This window comes from Acomys russatus, chromosome 27 (assembly GCF_903995435.1).
Source record: "Acomys russatus chromosome 27, mAcoRus1.1, whole genome shotgun sequence".
Taxonomy (NCBI): domain Eukaryota; kingdom Metazoa; phylum Chordata; class Mammalia; order Rodentia; family Muridae; genus Acomys; species Acomys russatus.
In genome coordinates this window covers 4,567,393-4,592,151 of record NC_067163.1, presented here as the reverse complement: position 1 = coordinate 4,592,151, position 24,759 = coordinate 4,567,393, and the positions used below count along the sequence as shown (strand labels likewise).

General features: G+C 45.3%; 1 protein-coding gene across 1 annotated transcript in view; it reads right to left on the bottom strand.

Annotated features, from left to right (window-relative positions):
• Positions 1-24,759, bottom strand: part of Myo16 (myosin XVI) — a 373,810-nt gene that overhangs the window by 315,813 nt on the left and 33,238 nt on the right. Inside the window, 1 exon segment of the mRNA XM_051169490.1 lies at positions 942-1,012. Within this exon segment, the coding sequence (XP_051025447.1) occupies positions 942-1,012 (71 nt within the window).

The window sequence follows — 24,759 nt, the reverse complement described above, 5'->3', positions numbered from 1 at the left end:
GGACAGCCCAACATTGTCTACGGCTTGTTCCTCATCCCCACGCGCCTGCTCTGTGCCGCCTCCCTTCAAGACAATAATGGAACAGTGTGTAATTAGGACCAGGTCTGAGAGCACCAGGCACCCCAATGAGGGATGCCCCGAGGCGTGGGCTCCCTGTGAGGCTGTTCACACTTGGCATCTAGATGGCTAAATTGCCTTTCTGGTACCTAAAGCTTTCTAAAGCCCTGTAATTTGTTCTCTCTAGCAACCTGCAATTGTTCCTTTCCCTTTATTTACTCAGTAACCTCTGCTAATGGAGAGTATATCAAGCTGTGAGCTCCTTCCTTCACCCAACACTGGCTTCCTCTGTTTATCTCCCAGACCCACCCTATGCATGAAGGGCAGTGTGGAATGCGTGCCCCAGCCTGTGGTGAAATCTGTCAGCACTGCCTTTTCTTCTTGCTGTACTCTTTCTGAACCTTTGTAGTCTATTCATCGGCTCTCACGTAACTATATTCCCACTAGCCAGGAGGCCCTATATCCTCGGGGTCTCTCATTCGTGGCTCCTCCACTGTGCCTTGAGTGCTCGTTACCTGGTAAGAGTAAGGAATGCATCGCCACAGTCATATGATGTGCTCGCTCCATCTACTGTGACAGGATCTATCCAGAAGCAAGGATGGTGCATGTAAGACCCTGATAAAAGGTTCGGTGGGTGTAAGAGTGAGCCGAGACTTGGTTCTCTTGTTCCACCCTCTCCCCCAGCTCAGCTAGGACCCAGTGACTTCCCTTCCCTCTGGACATCAAACTCTGCAGCTCTTTATCTCCACCTGTCATCTGTCACCTGTGCCATTTGTTTTTCCTGGTCATTGTTGGATGCTCATTATGGGACTGGCTTCTGAGTCCTTCATTGACTCTCTGTCTCCAGGTGTTGCCATGTGGGCCCTTCAAGTGTCAGTTCTTACCAGGTGCAGTAAGGACCCTCCTGAGGAGACAAGAGTGTGTGGGTCCGCCCCTTCCTTCAAGAGTCGAAGCACTGCAAGGGAAGAGAGAAAACAGTTGGAGAAGGCATGTTCTGTACCCGGAGCTCGAACTGGCAGTATTTTATAAGCAGCTCGGACAACAGCTGTGGGGGACACATGGTGAGGGCAAGTCTCTGTCAGATCCCACGCCACACACCTACAATCATATGTGTTTCTCCTTGCGTCCAAAGCTGTTACCTGGCGTGGGAGTTTGGTTACCCGATACAGCCATAGACGCTAATGAGAGTGTCGAGTTGACTGCAGTGCATTATTTTGAAGCACTGAGTTTATATGCACTTTGCAGAACAAAAGAAAACATATAAATAAAAAGGACCCACTCTCTACAAGGACATTGTTTTGCCATCTTCGAGGACCTATTGGCTTAAAGCAATGAAAGTTTGCATGTTGTACATTAAGCCTCCATCTGTGCCGTTAGCCCTTGCCCGGGTTTCTTCTACTGTCACAGACCATTATGGGGCAAAGCCGTAAAGTCACATAGATCAAAATATATGCCAATTATCAGAGCAAACCAACAACTGGAAAACGACCTGTGTCCACTTAATAGCAAGGTGAATTCATTAGCACAAGCAATGTCACGAGGCACTGAGAGGGGCCTCAGTCTCTGTGACTTGCAGTGTCCTGATAGGGCAAGTCTCCTAGAAATGTCCTTAGGTTCCGAGTCACTCCACTGGTCTCCACCACTAGTGGTATATCTATGGTTTAAAACACACATCATTCATGCCACAAAAAGGAACAAAGTAGCAGCTACCATTTCTTTGTTTGTTTTGGCTATGTTGTTATTGTTGCTTTAGTTCAGGCTCAGTGATTCTATGTAGCCCAAGTCAGGCAACCAGGAACTTTTCAGCCTCCCGGTTCAGCCTCCCCAGTGCAGGAAGGATGGCAGCCATAAACTAACGTGCCCCCACCAGAGCCACTCTTGCTCTCAGCTTGACACAGCAGTGCTCAGAATGGCTCAGCTTCAGTCACCCTCACCAAGGAGACCTGCTGCCTCTCTACCGCATAAGGCTGACCGGAAGGTGCCTCTCTTTCTATCCTTCACAGCATCTGCGCCTCCGGGTGGCTAATCTCTTGTTGTCTCCTTCACTCTTCACGACTCCAAGATGATATGCAATCTCAACAGCCTGGCTGCTCCTGCACAGGCTCCAGCCACAGAAAACCACCCTCTCTGCTGCTAGTGTGTGCCGTGTGTGTGATGGCAACAGCCATCTACCATAGAGTGGACCTGGGAAAGAAGCCTAGAGTGCCCATCCTCAATCCTTCCTCCACTCAAAGCACCCTGTGTCCAAATCTCTCTCACTACGGAAATCCGCTGTCATCTGGAGGACCAAGAGCCAAGCTTGTCTTACTTCTCCAGATGACAGCCTGTCTACCCCAAGGCTATTCCTGTAGAGTTCTGAGAACACACCCTTTCTATTCACAAACAAGTTACTTTCATTTCATGATGATGTTCTCTCTTCAGTTCTGGATTTTCTTTTAAATCCAGCATCCAGTTTGCTGGGGAGCCCTCTCAGAACCTTGGTAGGTCTGTAGAGAAATGTCCAACTGCCAGCATTCTTAGAGCATTGGGTGAGGCAGACAAGAATAAAGGAAATCTTAGCCAGCCTGGGACTCTACTTGTCATGGGTTATGCACACCACTTTCTCGACTTGCAGGCAATCCGGGACCCCTGCCCGCAACAGGCCTGCAGGCACACCTGCTTTAATCAATGGAATTAAGTCACTCCCCTCAGTAACCATTGGTAACACCTCACGGAGAGTCAAGCCCATCTTCGAGCACAGTATGGGAGCACTGGACGATGGGGCCATGATCAACTATGCTGGTTTAGGGTGAGCATGCAAGTAAGGCAACCTTGAGTGAACGTGAGTGAGGGGGAATCTTCTATTTACTGTCTTATTCTCTGCATAGTTGGGCATGTGTATGATAAAAGTAAGATGCTGCCCCCTCAGTGTTAAGAGACTGTTATGATGATAGTATCCCCACGCTACATGCGGAGAGATCCAGGCACTTATGGGACTCGAGTTCCAGTAGTAATGTCAGGAATATCCACTGTCAAGCTCCGTGGGCTCTTGTGCACACAGCAATTTTCAGGGCAGACTCCAGAGGACAGCAATTGACACTGTCTATAATAGCTATGAATAATAAACTAGATATACTTTGTTGTTTTCTTCCAAACACTAAAGAATTAACTCTTTCCCCATAAACATTATTCTAATCAAAAGGTCTTGGGAGAAGTTAGGAACACACAGAAAATAGAATACTGTATTTTCAAACACATTAAAAATAAAGAAAATCTGGGCATCGTGACACATGTCTGAAACCCAGCCTATCTACATAGTGAGGCATTGTCTCTAATTGGTTAAAAAGTAAAGGGGGAATTATCAAGGCAGCTCACAGGTGAAGGCACTTATCACTTGGTGTGATGAGCTGGGTTTGATTCCCCAGTGGAAGGAAAGAACAAACTCCATGTAGCTGTTCTCTGATGTATGCGTGCACACACAGAAGAGCATCTAAATTAAGTAAATAAAGTAATAAAGGGGTGAAGTCCTAAGATGGGCAATGCAGAGTTGGAACACTGACTCCAAGATGTTTCACAACACAGACTAAGTGTCCCTGTTCAACAGGCACACTGTGCACACAACATAAAGCTCACTGCGCGGTGCTGTTCAGGATATCAGAGCTGTGTCGTCCTTGCTGTGTTCTCATGGTCCTAAGATGAGCACCTCCTACACCACTGTCCTGACAGGGGCTTCTGGCACAGTGTAGCACAGAAGTGGAGACAACAGAGTCTTTGCCCCATCCCCTACAGGGATGACCTCAGACTCCGGTCTGCTCCCGGGTCTGGTGCCAATGGTCTGTGGAGGTGCCTGGGAGAGAACGTCTGCTCTTGTTGAGTGCATCCACTGTGGAAAAATATCAGGCTTTGCTTTGTTTTTCAATGGATCTACAGGGAGGTGTGATTGTATCCATTATGCTCATATTAAGGATGTGCTGTGTTTCACTACATGGAGTTTCATACATAGCAATGACCTTGCATCATGGTGTGAAACCCACCTAGTTATAGGACTTGTACTGGCAGCGGTCTGGAAGGGCCCCAGAGCCTGGCCAGGAGCCACTGAAGTTGTTTTCACAGCCTCATCAGCCCATTTTCTTACACTTGGTGGCTCTGGGTTTGACCCTAGTACAGCCATATGCATCACCATGTTGTCATGTTTCCTGTGTTCTGGCTTACGGCAACACCTGCAGCCTTGTATTAGCCCCTCTTTAGTCATAGCAGTGTTCCTCTGGGAAGCGGTCTGTACTAGGCTCCACTGTGGGACGGTATTAACTCAGTCTCTCCAGTCCTTGAAGGTCGCCTTAGTTTCCCAGTCTACACATCTTGGGTGTTTTTAATCTTGATTTGTTGTTGATGACATGTGCCACCCTAGGGATTTTCAGTTGCATGTGGTCAGCAAAGCTTCTAGTGTACCCAATTGTGTGTACCTTTCATGAGCGCTGGCTGTTGCTTTACTGTTTTCTATTTTCAAATGCAGGAAGGTAGGTAGTTGGTATTCACATGCTTTTTTGCTATAGGCAATTACAACTACGGACTGGCACTGATTACCTCATTCAGGTCGAGGTTTAATGGTTGTGAAAAATGCACCACCATGACAGGGGAAATTGGTGAGTTGTGGGTGTGTAACAGGGGTGCTGGTGGCCATCTAGGAGTGACCAAGATTATTCCCTGACACAGACAACACATTGAACGTGCAGGAAAGACTCAAGAACAGGATGTAAAGAAAGGTACAACTTAACCCCTACAGCTGGAAGTCCTTAAACAGATGCTGGGTGGAGTATTTTATAGGACTCTTGCATCTTCCACTAACACCTATTGGTCCTACTGAGAAAACCATCCCATGCCTTCCTGCAGTTTATCCTCACAATGTCTTCTGGGAACAAGAAGCCAGCATCTCAGGGAGTCTTCTTTCCTTGTCCTTTTCTTCCTGCATCCCCCTAACTGTCCTCATTTTAATTTCCCACCCCAGAAAAGGGCATATATTGAGAATTAGTCACATTCTGGGGTATGCAGGGTGTGACGGCTTGAATAAGAACAGCCTCCAAGGCTTCAAATGCTTGAATATCTGGTCCCCAGTTGGTGGAACTCCTATAGAAGGATTAGAAGGTGTGGCCTTCGTGAAGGAGGTGTGTCACTGGGAGCAGCTTTGCGATTTCAAAAGATTCACACCATTCCCAGTGTGTATGTCTTTTTCTCTGTCTTATGGCTGAGAATCAAAATGTGAGCTCACAGGTGTTCTTTCCCTCTGCCATCAAAAACTCTAATCCTTGGATATCATAAGCCCAATTAGATTATTTATTTTATAAGGTGCCTTTGTCATGGTCTTTCATCACAGCAATAGAAAACTAAGGAAGACATGGGGTTAGGAGCTCAACAGATGAATCACAAAAAGGCATAATTCAATCCATAGAAGCTAATTTTTTTTGTACTTGCAAAATTCCTGATTTTTTTTAAATACAATCTGTTAAAGGTTTCCAACTTCACTGGTTTGAGGTTAGAGGCTAACGTTGTCTGTGTCAACCCTTGTGATATATAGACACTTCCTTTGTAGCCTGCCACATTGCCCATCCTTTATAAGCTCTTGCAAATGTGTGCTCGGCAGTGCTTGCCACACGGCTAGCTGCCTGAGTCATTCAGCCTCTGTCTCTGGCTGTTGTGCATTTGTCTCATCCATCACTATAATACTACTGAAGTCACACCATGAGCCATGCTGTTTCCCTTTTCAATCATCAGTTCTACCTCCTCTGTCTTCGTCTCCGTGTAGGCATAGGTATATTATGGTTTCCTTGTCTTCAAGATGGGATAATTCCCTTTCTAGGCGGTGTCTTTATTTTCCTCTAACAATTTAACTTTTAGCATTAAAAAACCCACTACATTTTACAAGCTGAGGCCTTTTAGGTTTACTATGTAACTGGGAGCACACTATGTAACTAATGACTGACTGACTGTAACTATGTAACTAGAGACTGACCGTAACTAAGTAACTAATGATAGACTGTAACTATGTAACTAATGACTGTAATTATGTAACTAGCGACTGACTGTAACTACATAACTAACGACTGACTGTAACTATGTAACTAACAAAGGTGAAGTGTGGGGACAGTTAACTTTCCTACTGAAGTCGACATCACTTAAGCTTTCCTTGGGATGCTTGATATACCTTGGTGAACCTTTTGTTTTAAACCTATTCGTGGCTGAATAAATAGGTGTTTCTTATGGGCAAAACAGAGGCTCTTAGTTCTCTGTATATTCCTCTGCTTTCTGCCCCTTAAATGTTTTATTATGTCCATCGAGGCAATTCCAGAGAGAGTGGACTCACATGTGACGTTCCGTTACTTGTTTGCTATGTGGATCATGTCCTTTTTCTTTCCTCTGAGATTCTGTTGCTACCTTTTCTTTGGTTTTTGTTTTTCTGTTTGTTTGTGTTCTGTTTGTTTAATGAGGGAGGGTCTCTCTGTGTCACCCACAGTGATGTCAAATCCATGACCTCCTAAGTTCTAGGATTTACAGACAGGTGTCAAAACACCTATTTCTTTTATTGTATAAGTAGGTCTTTACATATTGTCACCTTAATTCACATTCAGATGAAATATTCATTAGGATTATAATTAATATTTTAATGCATACCAACATAATTTACATTAATTACTATCAACTGAGGTTCAGCAGGGACCAGGTGCTTCATTCCTGGATATTCCTGCCTCCCCACCTTCAGGCCTTCAGATTCAAAAAAGTACCTTTATATGTACATGCCTGTTAACCATGGCATATTTACTTCTTTTGTAAGTATCTCTAGATAGGTTAGGATAAATTTAGAATAACAAAGCACACATACAGTCTTCCATAAACACGTCCCTTTGTGAAGCTTATCCTGTGAATTCAACATCTTCCTATCTGTTCACCACAAATTCTCTTGGTTTTTGTTTGTCAAGAATGCCTTAATTACTTCTACATCTGAGAAAGACAGTTCTTTTTGAAAACACTTCTTGACAGTCCTTCTGTTAGCATCTAGCATGTGTCTCCCATGGTCTTCTGACCTTTGGATTCACAGTGGTAAGTCAGATGCAATCCTACAGGGTTTCTTGAACAGGGCAAAGGTCTCATTCAATGATTAGTAGAAGTAGACTCTTCAATATTGTTTCTTTGTGCATCCCGGCTATGCTATGCCTAGGTATGGCCACTCTGTGTATACTGGCTATATTGTGTCTAGATGTGGCTCTTCTCTGCATCTTGGCTACGTGTGTCTAGATGTGGCTCCTCTGTGTATTGTGGCTATTTGTGCCTAGATAGGGCTTCTCTATACACCATAGCTATGTAGGTTTAGAGGTAGCTCCTCTATGTATCATGGCTATGCTGTGTCTAAATATGGCTTCTCTGTGTACTGTAGCCATGATTTCTGCTCTGCTTCAGGCTGTCCCACTTGGAGCCTGGATAACTTCTCAAATGAGTAAGTTAGTGTCCTCCCTCCTGCTGCAGTTTCTGCCCTTGCTCTCTGCCTGTTCCTTTGCCCTCTTGTCTCTGTGGTGATGCACTCCATGACGCACTATGCTTCCTGCAGGGTCTGAGGTCTGTTCACATTTCCCTATTCTTCTCTCCCAGACTGGATAATCTTAATTGGTCTGCTGTCCAATTCCCTGACCTCCTGTTTGCTTGGCTTCATTATTGCTTCCTTTTGAGATATACTCTGTGTGTGTGTGTGTGTGTGTGTGTGTGTGTGTGTGTGTCTGTGTGTGTGTGTGTGTGTTGTATCTGTGTGTGTGTCTGTGTGTGGTGTGGTGGTGGTGGTGGTGGTGTGTGTGTGTGTGTGTGTGTGTGTGTGTGTATGTGATTTCACATTCTGTCCTTTTCAATACTAGAATTTCTATTTAGTTCTTTCTTTGGAATGTTGTCTCTTTTGAGATTATGATTGCATAATTTCTCCTTCATTTGGTTCTTTTTACAATTACTATTTGGTTGTTGTTCTCCCCCATAACTTCCCATACTCATTTAGAAATGGTTTTCTTTAGTTACGTGAACATTAAGCAATGGTTGATTTAAAGTCTCTCTGGGAAACAGACAGCCTGGGAGTGCCCAGGAACAGTTTCTTTAGACTAATACATTTTTTCTTTGTGGGCCAGACTTTGTGGTTTCTTTGCACTTATCGGAATGTTGAAAACTTGACATTACAAAGAGTAGACTGGGAGAGCTTTGAAGTCATGTCCACGTCCTCCCCAGGACGGCAGCCTCTCCACCTGCGAGCCTCTCCATTTGTTTCACTACTTGTGAAACTTCTAACATCTATGTTCCTGATCAGGCATAGCCACTGGAGGCTCAGCCCGCCGTATCAGTGCCAGCTCATGGACCAAAATATTTCCTTAGGTGCCAGACGCCTCCTCTAGCATTTGCAGAGAATCTTAGCATGCAGTTTATGTCTTAGGGCATTTCTTTGGTGTGTTGGTAAATGGCTAGCAATTTCCCTAGTCTGCACTGACCGTGGAAAGGGTCAGTTTCTTGAGTATTTTAGGAGCATGTCCTCAGTCTGGGATGTGTGACTAGCCTTCACCATTCTCAGGCATACACCATCCCTGTGCGGGAGCCTTTGGTCTAACTCCCCCAGCGTTTGCAGTTTTCATCAACTCTTCGAGACAGCTGTCACCACAGCTTCAGGCAGGCGCAATGCTGAGCCACTATTGCTGGTTCATCTCTGCAAATGCCCCCAGGAGAAGATTTGTAGTGTGTTCTTTCTCCCAAATTAAGTAAAATAAAAATAAATCTGTGTTATGAGCCTGAGTTTCTAGGAATCTTGCAGACAGGCTAAGATGGCAGCCTGAACTGTTCTGACTCAGTTTCATGTTAAAAATGGTTTATCCCATGTTTCTGAGTAAAACTCAAGGTCCGAGAATAGTTTTGTTTTTTCCTTTTGCCAGCATGCTGGCTGACAGTATGGAGGGCAGGCTCTTAGTGTCTCTGCATTTCCAGCAAGGCGCATCACATACACTTTAATGATTAGTATGAGTTCCTAAGAATATTTCCCACCCATGAGAAGAATCAGCTAATACTAGGTTGAATGATAAGAATAATATTAATTGTGTGAAACTTAAGTTGCCAAACTTTTATACAATAAAGGTTATTTCAAGAGGTTATTCTCAAACTCTCCTGTTCCCTAGATCATCTACGATACAGTCTGCCCAGCAGGAATTAGAAATGGCCTGCTCACTAGGCCTGGTCCTAAATCAACACTGCTCTAAATACTCCAGAACACACAGGAGTGACAGTTTTATAATGACATACATTGGACGTCATATTTGTTCAGAGCCCAGTGCAGCAGCAGTAAATCTAGAACGCATATGATGTAAACACAAGTTTCCGGCTTCATTTTCTCTCTATTTATGACTCTGCTAGGTTACAGTGTGTTTATAAAATGCTCTTACTCTGAATCAAGTTGAGAAGGTACCCACATTTCAGATGGAGCCACTTTGCAAATAAGCAAATAAGTTCAGACCCTGCACAATGAGTAACTTATGTGGATTAGTCTGTGACTATAGATCTGTAGACCACTAACTCTTATGCCCATCTGAGACAGTGAAGACAACATAAAATTGTCCTCCTCACATGTGTCAAAACTATTAAAGTATGATTTGTTTTCATTAAAAGCCTATACTCGTATCATCTCATACCCCACACCCCCAAACCTCCACACTTATACACATAAAGTCTTTTTAAAGTCAAGAAAACATGGAATAAGCATGTTGATGCTGAAGTCATTACTAATGGCTAAAGACAAGAAAGCAAAGGGAACACAGGATGATGCCAACACTTAAGGTGTCTCTGATTTCTCTGGGCCTCAGTATTTTAAACTATAAATTAATATAAAGTTAAAAATTACTGGTGAAAATAAGATTATATAAGTGAGATGAAAATAACAGAGCAAAGCGACAGCCTACAGACTGAGAACAGATCTTCACCAACCCTACATCTGACAAAGCTCTAATATCCAAAATGTATAAAGAACTCAAGAAATTAAACACCACCAAACCAAATAACCCAATTGAGAAATGGGGCTCAGAATTAAACAGAGAATTCTCAACAGAGGAATATCAAATGGCTGAGAAACACTTAAAGAAATGCTCAACCTCCTTAGTCATCAGGAAAATGCAAACCAAAACAACGCTGAGATTCCATCTTACACCCATCAGAATGGCTAAGATCAAAAATTCAAATGATACCACATGCTTGCGAGGATGGGGAGAGAGAGGAACACTCCTTCATTGCTGGTGGAAATGCAAACTAGTACAGCCACTTTGGAAATCTCTCTGGTGCTATCTCAGAAAACTGGGAATAAGGCTTCCTCAAGACCCAGCTATTCCACTCCTTGGAATATACCCAGAAGATGCTCTAGCACACAACAAGAAACTTTGCTCAACCATGTTCATAGCAGCCTTATTCATAATAGCCAGAACATGGAAACAGCCTAAGTGTCCATCAGTAGAAGAATGGATAAAGAAACTGTGGTACATTTACACTATGGAATACTACTCAGCTATTAAAAACAAGGAATTCCTGAAATTTTTTGGCAAATGGATTGAACTAGAAATGATCATAATGAGTGAGTTAGCCCAGAAGCAGAAAGAGTCAAATGGTATATACTCACTTATATCTGGACACTAGCCCAAGAGACATGTCCCATGAAAATCTTCACTTACCAGGAAAGTGGGTCAGAGGGGAAGACATCCTATTGGGACTCTAGGTGAGAGAAGCATGGGAGAATGGGGAAATAGAAGGATCCAGAGGGTCCTAGAAACCTACAAGAAGAACATTATGGCAGGTGGATCTGGGCCCAGGGGTCCTGCCCAAACTATGGCACCAGCCAAGGACAAAACATGCAGTAAACTTTGAACCCCTACCCAGATCTAGCCAATGGACAGGGCATTCTTCATAGTTGAGTGGAGAGTGGGATATGACTTTCACACGTACTCTGGTATGCCATATTTGACCACGTCCCCTGGATGGAAAGGCCTGGTGGCACTCAGAGGAAGGATAGCAGGCTACCAAGAAGAGACTTGATACCCTATGAGCATATACAGGGGGAGGAGGTCCCCCTCAGTCACAGTCATAGGGGAGGGGAGTAAGGGGAAAAATGGGAGGGAGGGAGGAATGGGAAGATACAAGGGATGGAGTAACAATTGAGATGTAATACGAATAAATTAATAAAATATATTAAAAAAAGAAAATTATTGCTTAGTCAGGTTCAGAAACTGAGAAGAAAAACAGTTAATAGAGGGGACAGACATTGAGAACAAATCAGTGAAACCATTCAGCAAGCCGCTTTAAATGATTACTTCCTCCTGGAGGGGTTGCTGTGCCAGGTCACAGGGGAAGAGGACATGCTCAGTGCTGATGCAATTTGATGAGCTGGGGTAGGTGGGAAGGGAGGCTCCTCTTTTCTGAGGAATATGGGAGGGGAGGGGAGAGGGAGAGGGAGGGAGGGTGGGACTGGGAGGAGAGTTGGGAAAGGGGCTATGACTAGGATGTAAAATGAATAAATTAACAAAAAACAGTACAAGCAAAAATAAGTTCTTTCTTAAAGAGTTTTCACTTTCTCTGGTACTTGACTTTTGTTCTTGTCTGAGGAGTGTCTAATTTACCAAGATGAATCTAATTCACCCTCCCATGTCACCGTGGTCCCTTTTAGTGTTGGTAATTTTATGACATCTTCACTTCCTAGAGGGTTTTAATTAATCAGGGAGGACTTGGTACTTGGACAGCCACCATGCTTTTATGACATGTTTCTGAGAACACCATGGGAGCACACGATTCCTCAGACCCTCAGGAATGTCATAAAACTAACTACGTTACCTTAGAATGTGTTTAGAAGTTGGAGGCCCACATTAAATGTCACATCTCACACCCTGCTTCTTCTGTTACCTGTAGTAGCAAGTAGCCACACGCTGCCTGACAGGACATCCTCCCCCCTGCACCACAGGCACACATACCTCACTCTCTGAGCGCTGACTGGACCCACAAGTGGGCACCTCTCATCACAGCTAGTTTCCCAGCTGGGACTCTGGGGCTGTAACAGAGGCTGGGTGTTGAGCCCTGGGTCTGGACACAAAGATCGTTATGGTCTTGCCTTCTATGGCTTAGAGTACCAGGTAAGTAAGGCAAGTGTTGTCCTCTCTGTAAACCTTTAGGGAAAGTCCCTATTTACTACCCTATGCCTATACATATTCAGACCTGCATAGGATGAAAAACAGATGCATTATGGGAACTATACAAACTACATCTGCAAGCAAGTAAACTCCATTTCTCCTGCACGCCATCAGTGGGCGCCCCAAGCAAGAGTCTGTTCTATCACTTTGCTCTCAATGAAGACACCTCTTTCTTTTACAAATATGTGTGGCTGGATTTTTGGTTCTTTAGATTTGAGGTCAAGAAGCTGGAAATGCCTGACCACGGCCAGACAACTAGGACCACGTGAGAGGACAGAAGGCCACGAGGACAGAAGGCCACGAGGACAGAAGGCCAAGCCTGTGGCAGAACAGAATGGTTCAAAAGGCTTGAAATCTCCAGTGAGCTAACAAAGAGCAGACAGAGCAGGCTGGCTACCAGGTTCCTTAGAGTGTTACTGTATCGGATGCTGGGCATGGGTTCAAGGACAGACACCGTGGTAGTGTCCACGGTGAGGCTCACACATGCAGTCTTCTGACCTCCTACAAGGCATACCCTCAATGCAGGACAAAGCGGCTTTTCCTGTACTGGGGCTTCATTTGCCTTTAGTAAAATGCACAACCCCCAAACGTGCATTTGGTTATTTACACTTGTGCATAGACCCGAGTGACCCTCACTTATCTCACAGTGACAGACCATCCATCATTTCAGACAGTTCTCACTTGGAGCCTTGCAGTGAGCAACCCCAGCTGTCACCCATACATCCAAGAGGATCAGCGTCAATTAATTTTGCATTGGATTAAAGAACACAGATCATTATGTCAAGTAAAATAGGCCAAGCTCAGAAGACAAATGTATGATTTCACTGGCCTTGAACTTCATTGATCCTCCTGCCTCTGACTTCCAAGGGCTGTGATGATAACATGAGCGACCACACCCAGCTATACGTTCCCTAAGCCATATAGACAGTGTTATAACCATGTCCTGCAGGCTGCCCTTATTGAGCACTTGATAGAAACAATCTTCTTTGCATGATTTCTGACTCTTGTGCTTTTTTGGAATTGTGACATAGCAAGGGCAGATATTTGGCGGGTAATTCAGCTTTCCAACTCACGAAGTACCCACTGTTCGCCAATGTCTAAGACTTATGTAGAGTCTTTAGAATAACCAGTGAGAGCAGACTATACACAGAGAGTGAATCGGATTCCTGCGGAAGGGCTCCATGTGTTCCTCACACTCCTGTGTGAGCCTGGTGCCCATGCTGACTCCTACAAGTATGTCCCTGGGTGCTACTTCTGTCACCACCTTTCTTTCTGCATCTCATTACAGGTCACACTGTCCTTTTCATCCTCAGACACATGTCCCATTTGGCACTGATAACCGTTGTCCCCAGAGATGCTCGCACAGAAGGGCAGGAGCCCTCAGGATACCGTGAGCTACAATTTCAACATTTGCCCAAGATTTTCTACCTTAATGGAGCCCCCACCCACCTGCCAGTCACAAAAAAAATCTACTATCAATGATCAATTTCAGGTCTTCACAGGGCAAAGCCACCTTAGGAGGCACATTGGCACTTTGAACGCTTCATTTTAATCAACTCACTTTGTGCTGCCTCTAAGCTGACTTTTAAGCACCAGCATGATACAAAGCACACAGGTTAGGCTGGTGAATACCAAACACCTCAGTTGGTCTCAGAACTATGCAGGACATTTCTTTCTCATGGAAAGTCAAGAAAATACCAGGATGTGTCCACAGAGCCACTCACTCAAGTGTAGGTTGTACAGACGCAGCTTTCCCGGCTGCCCATGCCTGCCTTAGCTTCAGTGCCCTCGCCTTTAAAACTCCAGCCAAATGTCAAGGGAAGGTCAGACATGTCAGAGCTTGGATGCGGAGCAAGCTTCTGGATTTCTGGATTTCCCAAGGTGTTACTGGGAAATGCATCTTCGGGTCAACTGAGAGAGACTAAAAGGGTCCTTCCTCTTCTGCCACGTAGGTGACATCTGAGTGAAGGTTCTGTCTGTGCAGAGTGTGACAGACAGGACAGTTGTAACAGCCCCAGCTCTCCTCCTACCTGCCCCAGCTTGTTTCCATTCATCAAAGGCCTCAGCAGCTGTCAGAGCGCAGGTGAGAGCCACGTGTCAGCTCAAAGGGTTAGTTACACAGAAATTAGAGTAGCTACCTAAGTGGCGGGGGGGGGGGGGGGGGGGGTTTGAACGAGAAGTCATCTACCCATGGGAAATGAAGACAAAAATCAATCTTTATTTTAAAACTGAATCGTTGCACACACACACACACACACACACAAAAGTCCCCTCAAAGAGTAAAATGGTTTGATCTCCCCACCCCTGCATGCCTTGGCTTTCTCTCTGTCTCTGCCTCTCTTCCCTCCCCACCTGGGCTTTATACAGGCTACTCACCCTCACAGGTAACACTGCTCCTTTCTGTTATCTCAAATATGCAGGGCTTGGGAGGCAGTCCGACAGCCAATGAAGCATGCTGTATGACCTGAGGTCCCGCCTTCAGCTCTCAATGCCACACGATAAGCCAGGCATCCCACCGATGCCCTTAATTACATCTCTCGGGGATCTGATGCCTGTTTCTGTCCACTGTACTACACACATGCACCCATGCAGGTAATATACATACATACATACATACATACATACATACACACATACATACATACATACACACACATAAATTTTAAAAACCCTAACTGATGAGTCAGAGATGCTTTCATGGTTTTAAAGGTGAGTGTAGCCAAGCCTGACAACCTAAGTTTGGTCCCTGGGATCTCTCACACATACAACTAAACAAGTGCAATGTAAAAAATTAGAATACGGCAGGCAAATTTTGGCAGACACCTTACAAAATGGCCCTTTCTATTAAAGATAATCAGAGAAACAATGAGAGGCCATCATGAAACTCGCTTACATTACATCAGCATCTATCCTGCTCACATGAAAATGTGTGGAACAGGAATGATGCTGGGGTCATGCAAACCTAACAGTGCGTCTTAAGGCTGGCCCTCGTAACTGCACGCACAAGAGAAGGCAAGAGACTCTATTTATAGTCACTGACTATTGTCACCGTGTTAAAACAAGTCATCTCCCAGGACCACAGTGAGAGTTAGCATTCTACTGGCAGGAGGCTGACTCAGGGCAAATGGATGCTTACTTTATCATAGGGATTAAAAAAAAAAATAGATCTTAACTGAGCAGCCCTCCCCTGCAGCCCTTCCAAGATACATGACTTTTCAACGTGGCCTGGGGTATGTTAGTACATGTAAACATCGTTTTCTTTCTAAGACACAAAATAATCCCAAGATTTTCTTTTATAAATGTGATAGAACTCAAGCACATGACTTTGTTGTGAGCGGGAGCCACACTGCGGTCTGTGCTGGTGCAAAGTAGTTAGGTGATGTGAACTTCAGGAAACAGATGGGGCTGGAGGTTTGGCTCAGTGGCTCACAGTGACTGCTGCTCCTGTGAGGACCCAAGTTCAATTCCCAGCACCCACATTACAACTGCCTGTGACTCTAACTCCAGGGGACCTCATGCCTTCTTCTGGCATCTGCAGGCACTCATGTACTTGTGTACAAATCCGCACACATGCAAATACATACATGAAATTAAAGGCTATAGAAAAACAGCACCCTGCCTTCTGTAAGTCAACCAGCATCTGTGTTTAAAGTCTACTTTCCTCTCCCCAGCTCCCCCTACCCTGGAGAGGAAACTGTTGTGAGCCTCTGACACACTAGGCTAGGGAGCTAGCTACTGAGATGCCAGCCTTTAAATGGCATTTGAAGCCAAGTTTACAAATCCAGCGGTAACATTGCTGGGGCTGTGTTGTGCCATACACCTCCCTCTTCCTGAGCCCAGTTCTCCTATATTTGGCCACCAGTCAGTGACACATTAGAGTGTGCTGCTCCCTAGAAAAATCCCATTAAAGTCATCAAAGTCAGGTCAAGTGTCACAGACTGAACTGTTCCCTAACTATCTTCTTATTCAGACCTATTTGTTAACTTCTACCTCATGTTTCCCCCATAGAAAATTCATTATCATTGATTTATCCAACAAGTTGAACTCTTTAATGCTTACTGAAACAATGTCTATGCAGCCCACCCCGATGGCAGATGTCTGCCTATGCTTTTAGAGAGTGCTAGCCCTAATCCTAACGCTACACAAAGTTCTATTTTCCTTCTAGAAGGCAAGCTTGTACTGCCAAGTCAGCAAACTATTTATAGATCATAATCACCCACCAGGGCTTATGAAAAAATAATTTGTAATAAAAATGTATCTAGGCTTCCCATGTACAGCAGAATGTGGGCAAAGCCTCCAACTAACAAAAGATAATGGTTTCGGCTTCTATTGGATCAAAAAGACTTAGCAACTATGACGCCTGTAATGCATCAGGAACTACAGGCTGGACTACAGCTGCCTGTCAAGAGATACAGCAGGCTGGAAGATTAAGGGATTAGTGGAGAAGATGAGAGGAATCAGACCAGTCACGTCGCTCTGGAATTAAAGGACGGGGACAGCATCAGGGATGCAGGAAGATAGAGAGATGATGAGAGACGGGGAAACATAAGACAGCAGATCAGGTGAGCAAACATTGGACCTAGGAGATGGACTCAAACTAGAGAGGCAGGAATGGCTGCCCATCCACAAGTCCCTCCAGAGAAGGACTCAGGGAGGGGGAGGCTTTGAAGATAAGGTGTTCATGGTGCAGATGCCAAGATGAACACAGTATGTCATAGAAAAGGTGTGTGTGTGTGAGAGAGAGAGAGAGAGACAGACAGACAGACAGACAGACAAAGAGAGACAGAAAGAGAGATAGGGAGAGAGAGAGAGACAGACAGAGTCAGAAAGAGAGATAGGGGGAGAGAGATAGAGAGAGAGAGAGAGAGAGAGAGAGAGAGAGAGAGAGAGAGAGAGAGAGAGAGAGAGAGAGAGTCCATCAGGTTTCCCCATACCCGTGGGACATTTTCCTGATTAGTGATTGATGTGGGAGGGCCCAGCCTGCTGTGGGCAGTGCCACTCTGGGCAGGTGGTCCTGAGTTACCAGAAAGCAGGCTAAACACAGCATGGGGAGCACGACAGTAAGCAGCATTCCTCCATGGCCCCTGCTTTGGTTCCTGCCTTGACTGCCCCTCATGGTGGACTACAATCTGTTAGCTGAATAAGCCCTCTGCTCTCCAAGTTACTCCTGGTCAGATGTTTTATTGCAGCAATAGAAAGATAACTAAGATGACCCAGAACCTCCTCGGTGAGGCAGCCGCGACTTACTAGAGAAGCGCTCCCTAGGAGGTCACAGTCTACTGACGTTGGACTAGTGTCTTTGTGCCCTAAGTCGAGGGCAGGTCCAGCTATGCCTGGCCAGGCTCCTGTCCCATAGACATTGTATGTAATAGATGGGTCTAGGGCACTAGTCTGAGGTGTTTCCTATCAACAGATACCGAGTAAGAAAACACAACGATGAAGCAAGGAACGCACCACATATTTTTTTTTTTTTTAATCTTGGAGGGAACTTTTACTAAAGACAGGAAATGAGCAAGCAGGGTAGAGATAATGTGGGGACACTGTGGGAAGCTTCTTGGTCACAGACACTTGACTTGGTGGGGGCCGCAGCAGGAGAGCAGGCAGAGGACAGCGTTTTCAGGAGAGACGATGCTATGACGAAGGCACACAGACATGTGCGAGTTGCGTTTACATAAGCACAGGCATCTACAGCAAGAACGCCGGTGTGAAAGGCTCAGTGAAACTCATCTACACAATCTTGACCCTGAGCAGGATGGAAAGGAAAGGTGGCTTCTGAGTGTGGTAGAGGGTGTCTGTTGATTGACACTGACATACAGGGTGCACAGCAGAGGGAAGAAGGAACTAGAGAAGAGAGAGCCCGGTGAATAACTATTGGCCATCAAGTGGAATCCAGCTCCTTCCAGCTCAGACCTGCTCAGAACAAGCATCGTGCCCCCACATGGAGCAGAGCCCTGTGCTTTGGACCCACAGCTGCCTTTTCAAGCTCTTTAGCATTCACAGATTCAGAACTTTACACCAAAGGGGTGAAGGAGAGCAGAACTTAGTTGTGCACAAGCAGAGAGATTCTCTCTACCCAGCTAACTTTGGTGGAAAAGGAAGGACCTTGACCCAAAAGAGTCAGCTGTCCACCTGGGGACTGCTGAGTCCTGAGAGAGAAAACTGACTTAGGAAGCAGAGATGGGCATGACTTGCAAAAGAAATTAGACTAAGGAAAAGCTAAGAGGAAAACTCAGAACAGCTGGTCCCCTGGTAACCCTCTCCGTCCTCCAAGAACAGATAGTCCAGTGGTTACTCTCTCTATCCCCTAAGAAAAGCTGGCCCTGTGGTTACCCTCTCCATCCCTGTGGTTACCCTCTCCATCCCCTGAGAACAGCTGGCCCTGTGGTTACCCTCTCCATCCCTGTGGTTACCCTCTCCATCCCCATGGTTACCCTCTCCATCCCCTGAGAACAGCTGGTCCCATGGTTACCCTCTCCATCCCTGTGGTTACCCTCTCCATCCCCTGAGAACAGGTGATCCCATGGTAACCCTTTCCATCCCCCAAGAGTCTCCAGATGGGAGTGAGGTTTCACAGGAGGCTGGGCAGGCACATTGTGCTTAGTTTTGCATCACATATCCCTTCAGGACATTGGGGCTGACCTTCACACGAGGACACCAGAGAAGTGGCACGTATCCCTATTCTGAGATGGGAGGGTTTTGATCAATGTTTGCAGAGAGTCTGACATTCCTTGACAGCTGATTCTTACATGGATTGCTAGGCCACCTACACACAAAAAAACCTCCTCATATTATCCAGAAATAGAGGTGATGTTCTCAGGCCCCATTGCAAGTGTTGGATGAAAAATCATAATTTGAGCAGTTTCGACATGTTCCTATCCTCACTGAGCCTCTCACTGGGAAATGGATCTGTCGGTTGTGGCAGCGTCCTAAGTCTAGGCTCCTAAGGTGCAGCTTTTCGTCACTGAGTTCTTTGGTGCTTTTAGGTCTGTCCCTTTCATATCACACAGACTCTGTGTATATTGTTATGTTGATAAGGAAGGACAGTTAATAAGAAAACAAGAAAATGGGTGATTTTTTTCCCCTTGAGTTCAGCATAGGTAATTTCTGACAATGAAAGTTAATTGAATTCTTAAGACATGTGATAATTGAAAAGATAATAAAAGCTGGTGATTCACTTAGAGATCCCTATGGCAATCCGCGTAAAATGGCTCATTTTAATTACAATGACACAGGATCATGATATAATCTCGAGTTCTTTTCAAAAGCATTGATTTAATAAGCAAGGAGTGACTTCTCAGAAAATCTGCTTATCACATTTAGTGTATTTAGGATTTTATTATATTTATCTACTTATCTCTGTGTGTGTGTGTGCATGTGTGTGTGTGTGTGTGTGTGTGTGTTTATGTGTGTGCATGTGCCATGGTATGCTTTCCAAGGCTGGGTCTCTTCTCTCACTGCATGTGACATGAAGGCTGAAGTCAGGCTCCCAGCCTTGGTGGTAAAGCACATTTACTCTCTGGGCAACATCGACAGCTCCTGGATGTTGCATTTTAAAGGTAAATATGAGCATATTGGCATAGATACACTTACAATTGTTTACTATATTTGAATAATTTATTTAGTAAAATTTAATGTCCATAATGTATTCTTGAAGTTTCTTCATGATAAAAATATGATACCATAAACAAATTAAAAAAAAAAAAAAACAAGTCTTCGTGCAGCAGGTTTTGAATTATGAAATAAATTGCTTTTTCTTTGTTTTTATTTTATTTTTTTGTATTTATTTATTTACTTGTTTGTTTATTTTGGTTTTCTAAGACAGGGTTTCTCTGTGTAGCCCTGGATGTCCTTGAACTTCCTATATAGACTAGGCTGGCTTCGAACTCTCAGAGATCCGCTTGCCTCTGCCTCCTGAGTGCTGGGATTAAAGGCGTGTGCCACCACTGCCCAGCTGAAGTTCTTTAACTGGTTTCAAATGTCATGACAGTTGTTCTGTCCCATGTTCCTTTGAAAACTTATGAGTTATAATAAGAATCACACATTCTCAGCAAATCTTTGACAGTTCGGTGCTGGGAAAACTGCCCTGTGTCTAGCATCTGCCGAGTCTTGATCTTCACCACAGCACTGTCTCCGATACCGTCTGCAGGTGATTGGCAGAAAACACAAAGTTCAAGGATCCAACAGGGCTGTACTAGGCTACACCAACACATTGTGCAAAGCTTACAGTTCAGTGCACTCCCTGTGGCAGGAGGCGCTTATTAAATAACACCTCCATCAAGGGCTTTAACAAATATGTGTCAACCTGCAGGCAAGTCCAGAAGGCAGGCAGGCGGAGCCCCCAGGACATGTTTCTCTGCCTGAGTCCTCTGCCGACACAGACTGGAGTAATCTGCGTTTGATGATGAACCCCACTGGAGGCCGGAGCCGTACATTTGCTGGAAGTGTGGAGGAGTTTCATCTCGGCCTACACTGAAGCTCCTGCACAGCTCTGGTGGCACAGATGACAAGAGGGTGGTGTCAGGAGGGATTTTAAAGATGCATCAACTCAGCGGTGCACACAAAAACAATCAACTGTAATAGTTGTAGTTGTAGCTCACAGCTATGAGCCACAAATTCACGCTCACGGTACCTAGGATATAAGTACCGTTTACTACCCAGGAGCAACCTGAGATGCTGGGACTTTGGTTAATTTTCACGGTGTGTTCACCAGCTCCCAAGGCATCCTTCACAGAGTATGTGAAACTACTTTCTTCTGTGGAGCTAAACTGTGCTCCTCTGTAATTCCCAGGGCTGTCCTTTTCTTATGTATCATGTCACATGCTGAAAAGATGTGAGCAAGCTGTAAGATGCTGTTCTGCAGAGCCTACACTGCAGCTACTCAAAGCCTTCTTGGCCTTGGACATCTCCAAGGCTGTAGAGCCAGCAGCCTTGGTCCTCCTGCTTCTTTTCAATAGATTCTGGGTACCTTGATGTCTTTAAGGTTTAGGATCTTGATGCGACCAGAATCCGTTTTCTACAAGTGTCTGTGGGTTTTTTCTGTCTCCTGTTTCAGAGTTTACACTTCCTGTCCACACAGGATCTGGTTTCATGGATGGAAAGGGTTTGCAACAATCATACCTTCCTAGGACCTTTGTAGAGGCTTCTCCCTAGTGGCTATGGCTGTTTATAAACTAATCCCTGTCCCTCTACCCTCCCAGAGAATGGGATGACATGAAGCTCCCAACATCAAATTACATCTCAGTCTTTCTGGGGACCAGTGATCAGCCAAGGCCACCAGGCTGTTTAGAGCTAACTGTATGCTTAGAGAACTGGGTGCAGAGTGTGAGGTCATTTTTCTTGTTATGTCACATGCCACTGTCCTCTTTCCATAGCGAGTCCCTTTATGGTCCTTTAACTTCATTATGCAGCTCACAGGGATAGACGTGTTCTTGGGAAGTCCTGTCCCTCTTAGCTCATCAGAAGCCCCAGAGCAGAGCAGGCTTCTCTGGTTCCCACCAAGGGGGAATTCCATAGAATACGGCAATGCTCGGCCGACTTGACCTCAAGTCAAATCTTTAAGAATTTCAAATTTATATGAAACCAACTGTGTTTGTAATACCCGTTGTATCCAAATAAAAGTAAATAGTTATTTAATAGAGCAATTTTGTACATTTCCATGGGGTATTGAAAAGCTGGTTCCTAAATCTCCACAGCTGTGGTCGGCATTTTATTTTCCTCACCGGTTCCAAAGAAACCCCCTCATATACCAGGCACAGATTTCTTGCTTACAAATGGTCCTGTGAGTATCTGAGCATCTGAGTATTTATCATTATTTCACCAAATTTCCAGTTAAGTTGGTCATTTCTGCTAAGGCACCTACAGGGTACCACAGTGGAGGAAAAGGAGGGGGGAGGAGAGGCTGCTCTCCTGGGAGCCTGCATCAGGACAGAGGTTCTCTCTCACTGGGATGGAGAATGACAAGGGACATCAGTCTACATCAGAGTGGCTTAGAGCAGGAAGGTGCTGTGGAGTAATACGAGGTCAACATGACAAGTGGATTCCATATCCATGGATCAAACACCTGTGGACAGAGCTATAGATCTCACAACGCTGTGAGGGTGTGGCCAGCTGTGTCATGGAAGTCAGTTTGGTGGGTACTCAAAAGTGGAAGTAGATGTGCCACGTGACTGGGTGTATGTGTCTGAAGGGCTCCAAGTCCACACACCACAGAGATTCCTGCACACTCATCTTCATGGCTTTTCCGATCCACAAGAGCTAAGAAACAGAAGCATGCCAGCTGTCTATCAATAGATAAATGAATAAAGAAAATGTGCTTCTCACACACAATGCAAGTTTTATTCAGCCACAAAGAAAAAGCAAAGTCACGTCCTGGCAGGAAAACAGATGGGCCTGGAAACCATCACACTACCCAGATATCTAGACTCAGAGAAATACGGCATAGTTTCTCTCACATAAACTTGTGTACACATATGTGGATATGTTCATGTATGTTTGTAAAACAGGACATAGAAATGGGGCCATGATCAGGGAGGAGGTGGCCTCAAGAAAGGAGGGTCATGGATGGAGAAAGAGAAGCAAGAGAGAGGCGGGGTGATGACAAGGCAGCAGGAGAAGGAAGAACCACGGTGTCTATAAGGACTAAGGGTGGCAGTGATGGCTACGCAAGCCTGACGACATGAGGTCAAGCCCCAGACAGAACACACATAAAAGGTAGAAGGTGAGGAAGGACTGCACAGCGTTGTGCTCTGACTTCCTGAGCCCTCATGCACACAGCATACACACAGTGATACTGAAAGTGTGTTTGAGACAGTTTTGCTCTGTAACTCAGGCTGGTCTGGAATTCACTAAGTGGAGTAAGCTGGACTTTCACTCACTACCTCTGCCTCCTAAGGGCTCGGATTAAAGGCACGTGCCGTCATGCCTGGATATTTATTTTTGTTTGTGTGTATGTATGACTGTAAACATGCTCGTGCATGAGCCTTCAGTGGTCATAAAGGCACTGGAACTAGAGTTACAGGTGGTTTTGAGCTGCCATGTAGGAGCTGGGAACTAAACCCAGATCTTCTCGGCAAGAGTAGTCAATACTGACCCATCTCTCCAGCTCTCTCTCTCTCTCTCTCTCTCTCTCTCTCTCTCTCTCTCTCTCTCTCTCTCTCTCTCACACACACACACACACACACACACACACACACACACAAAATCAAAATGGATTTAAAAAATCACCTTTATACTATTTTCTATATCCTGCTCTAGATGACACAAAACTAACTAATTTAATTGTCCAAATAAATAGATAAATTAATTAGTTACTTTTCCTGTTGCTGTGAAAAAACAGCTGACAAAAAGAAACTGAAAGGCAGCCAGGCTTACTCTGGCTCACAGCTGGAAGAGCTACGGTCCACTGTGTCAGGGCCAGCATGGAGACAGGAGTGCCAAGCAGCAGGGCACACCCGATGAACAGCCAGGAAGCCGACAGTTCACTTTCTCCCTGCCTCACCTCCACAGTGTCATGGAGCAGAGCGTCTCACAGTTGTGGGCCAGACTAACCTCATCTAAACAATCTCTTATAGAGATGCCCAGAGGTTTATCACTCAAGGGATCCCAGGTCCCCTGGTGGGACATGAGATCATGGGAGGTGGTGGTGATGGCGTCATCAGGACAGTGCTGATGGCAGTATCCTCGCCTGTGGTGAGGATGTCAAAGCCCTCAGTGTGTCTGGAATCTGCTCAAAGTACAGCCAGGCAAGGACCTTAAGCAAGAGTCATGGGGTTAATCCTTTGTGTGTGGGAAACATTATGAAGGAAGAAGATCATTTGGAGGCAAAGGTGGCTTAGTTTGTTTTCTGTTGCTGAGGTGACACCTGAGGCTGTACCAATAATCTTTAAAGAGGCTTACTTAGGACGACACGTTGGAAGCTGTAAGTCCACAAAGTGCACAAGGAGAGAGTGTCACAGGACAGACCGCCCAGGATGCTAGAGTTGGGTAGAAGTCACATTTGCTATTTTCCTACAACCCGCTTTCATGGTAGCTTACCCAGGCCTGTGCAATCTGTCAACCTATACAGATCATGCCTTCCACGGACAGGTCTGGCCATTTTCCTTCCCTGCACGCATGAGGGGTGGAGGTGACACCACAGGAGAAAGCAGCCGATGCGAGAGATGAAATAGGAGCCAAGCAACGGGATAACTTGAAGCCTCTCATGGGATCTGATTTTTTATTTTTATTTTTGAGAGAGCAAAGTGGAGACGGCACGGAAATGGCGCCTCCCACCCAACTTTACGTTAAAACCCCAGCTCCGGGGGACTCTTTGGCAACCAGGACTCTACAACAGGACTGAAGGTTGTGTGAGGTGGTAAGAGCCCCCACGTCGAGTCTGACTGACGTCCCTCCTGGAGGGGGTGAGTAACCAAGTGGAAAGTCTTTGGGAAAAGCAAAGCCACCAGAGTCACAGGGCGGCATGGCTCTTCTGTATAAGTTCCCAGGCTGGGGTGTTATA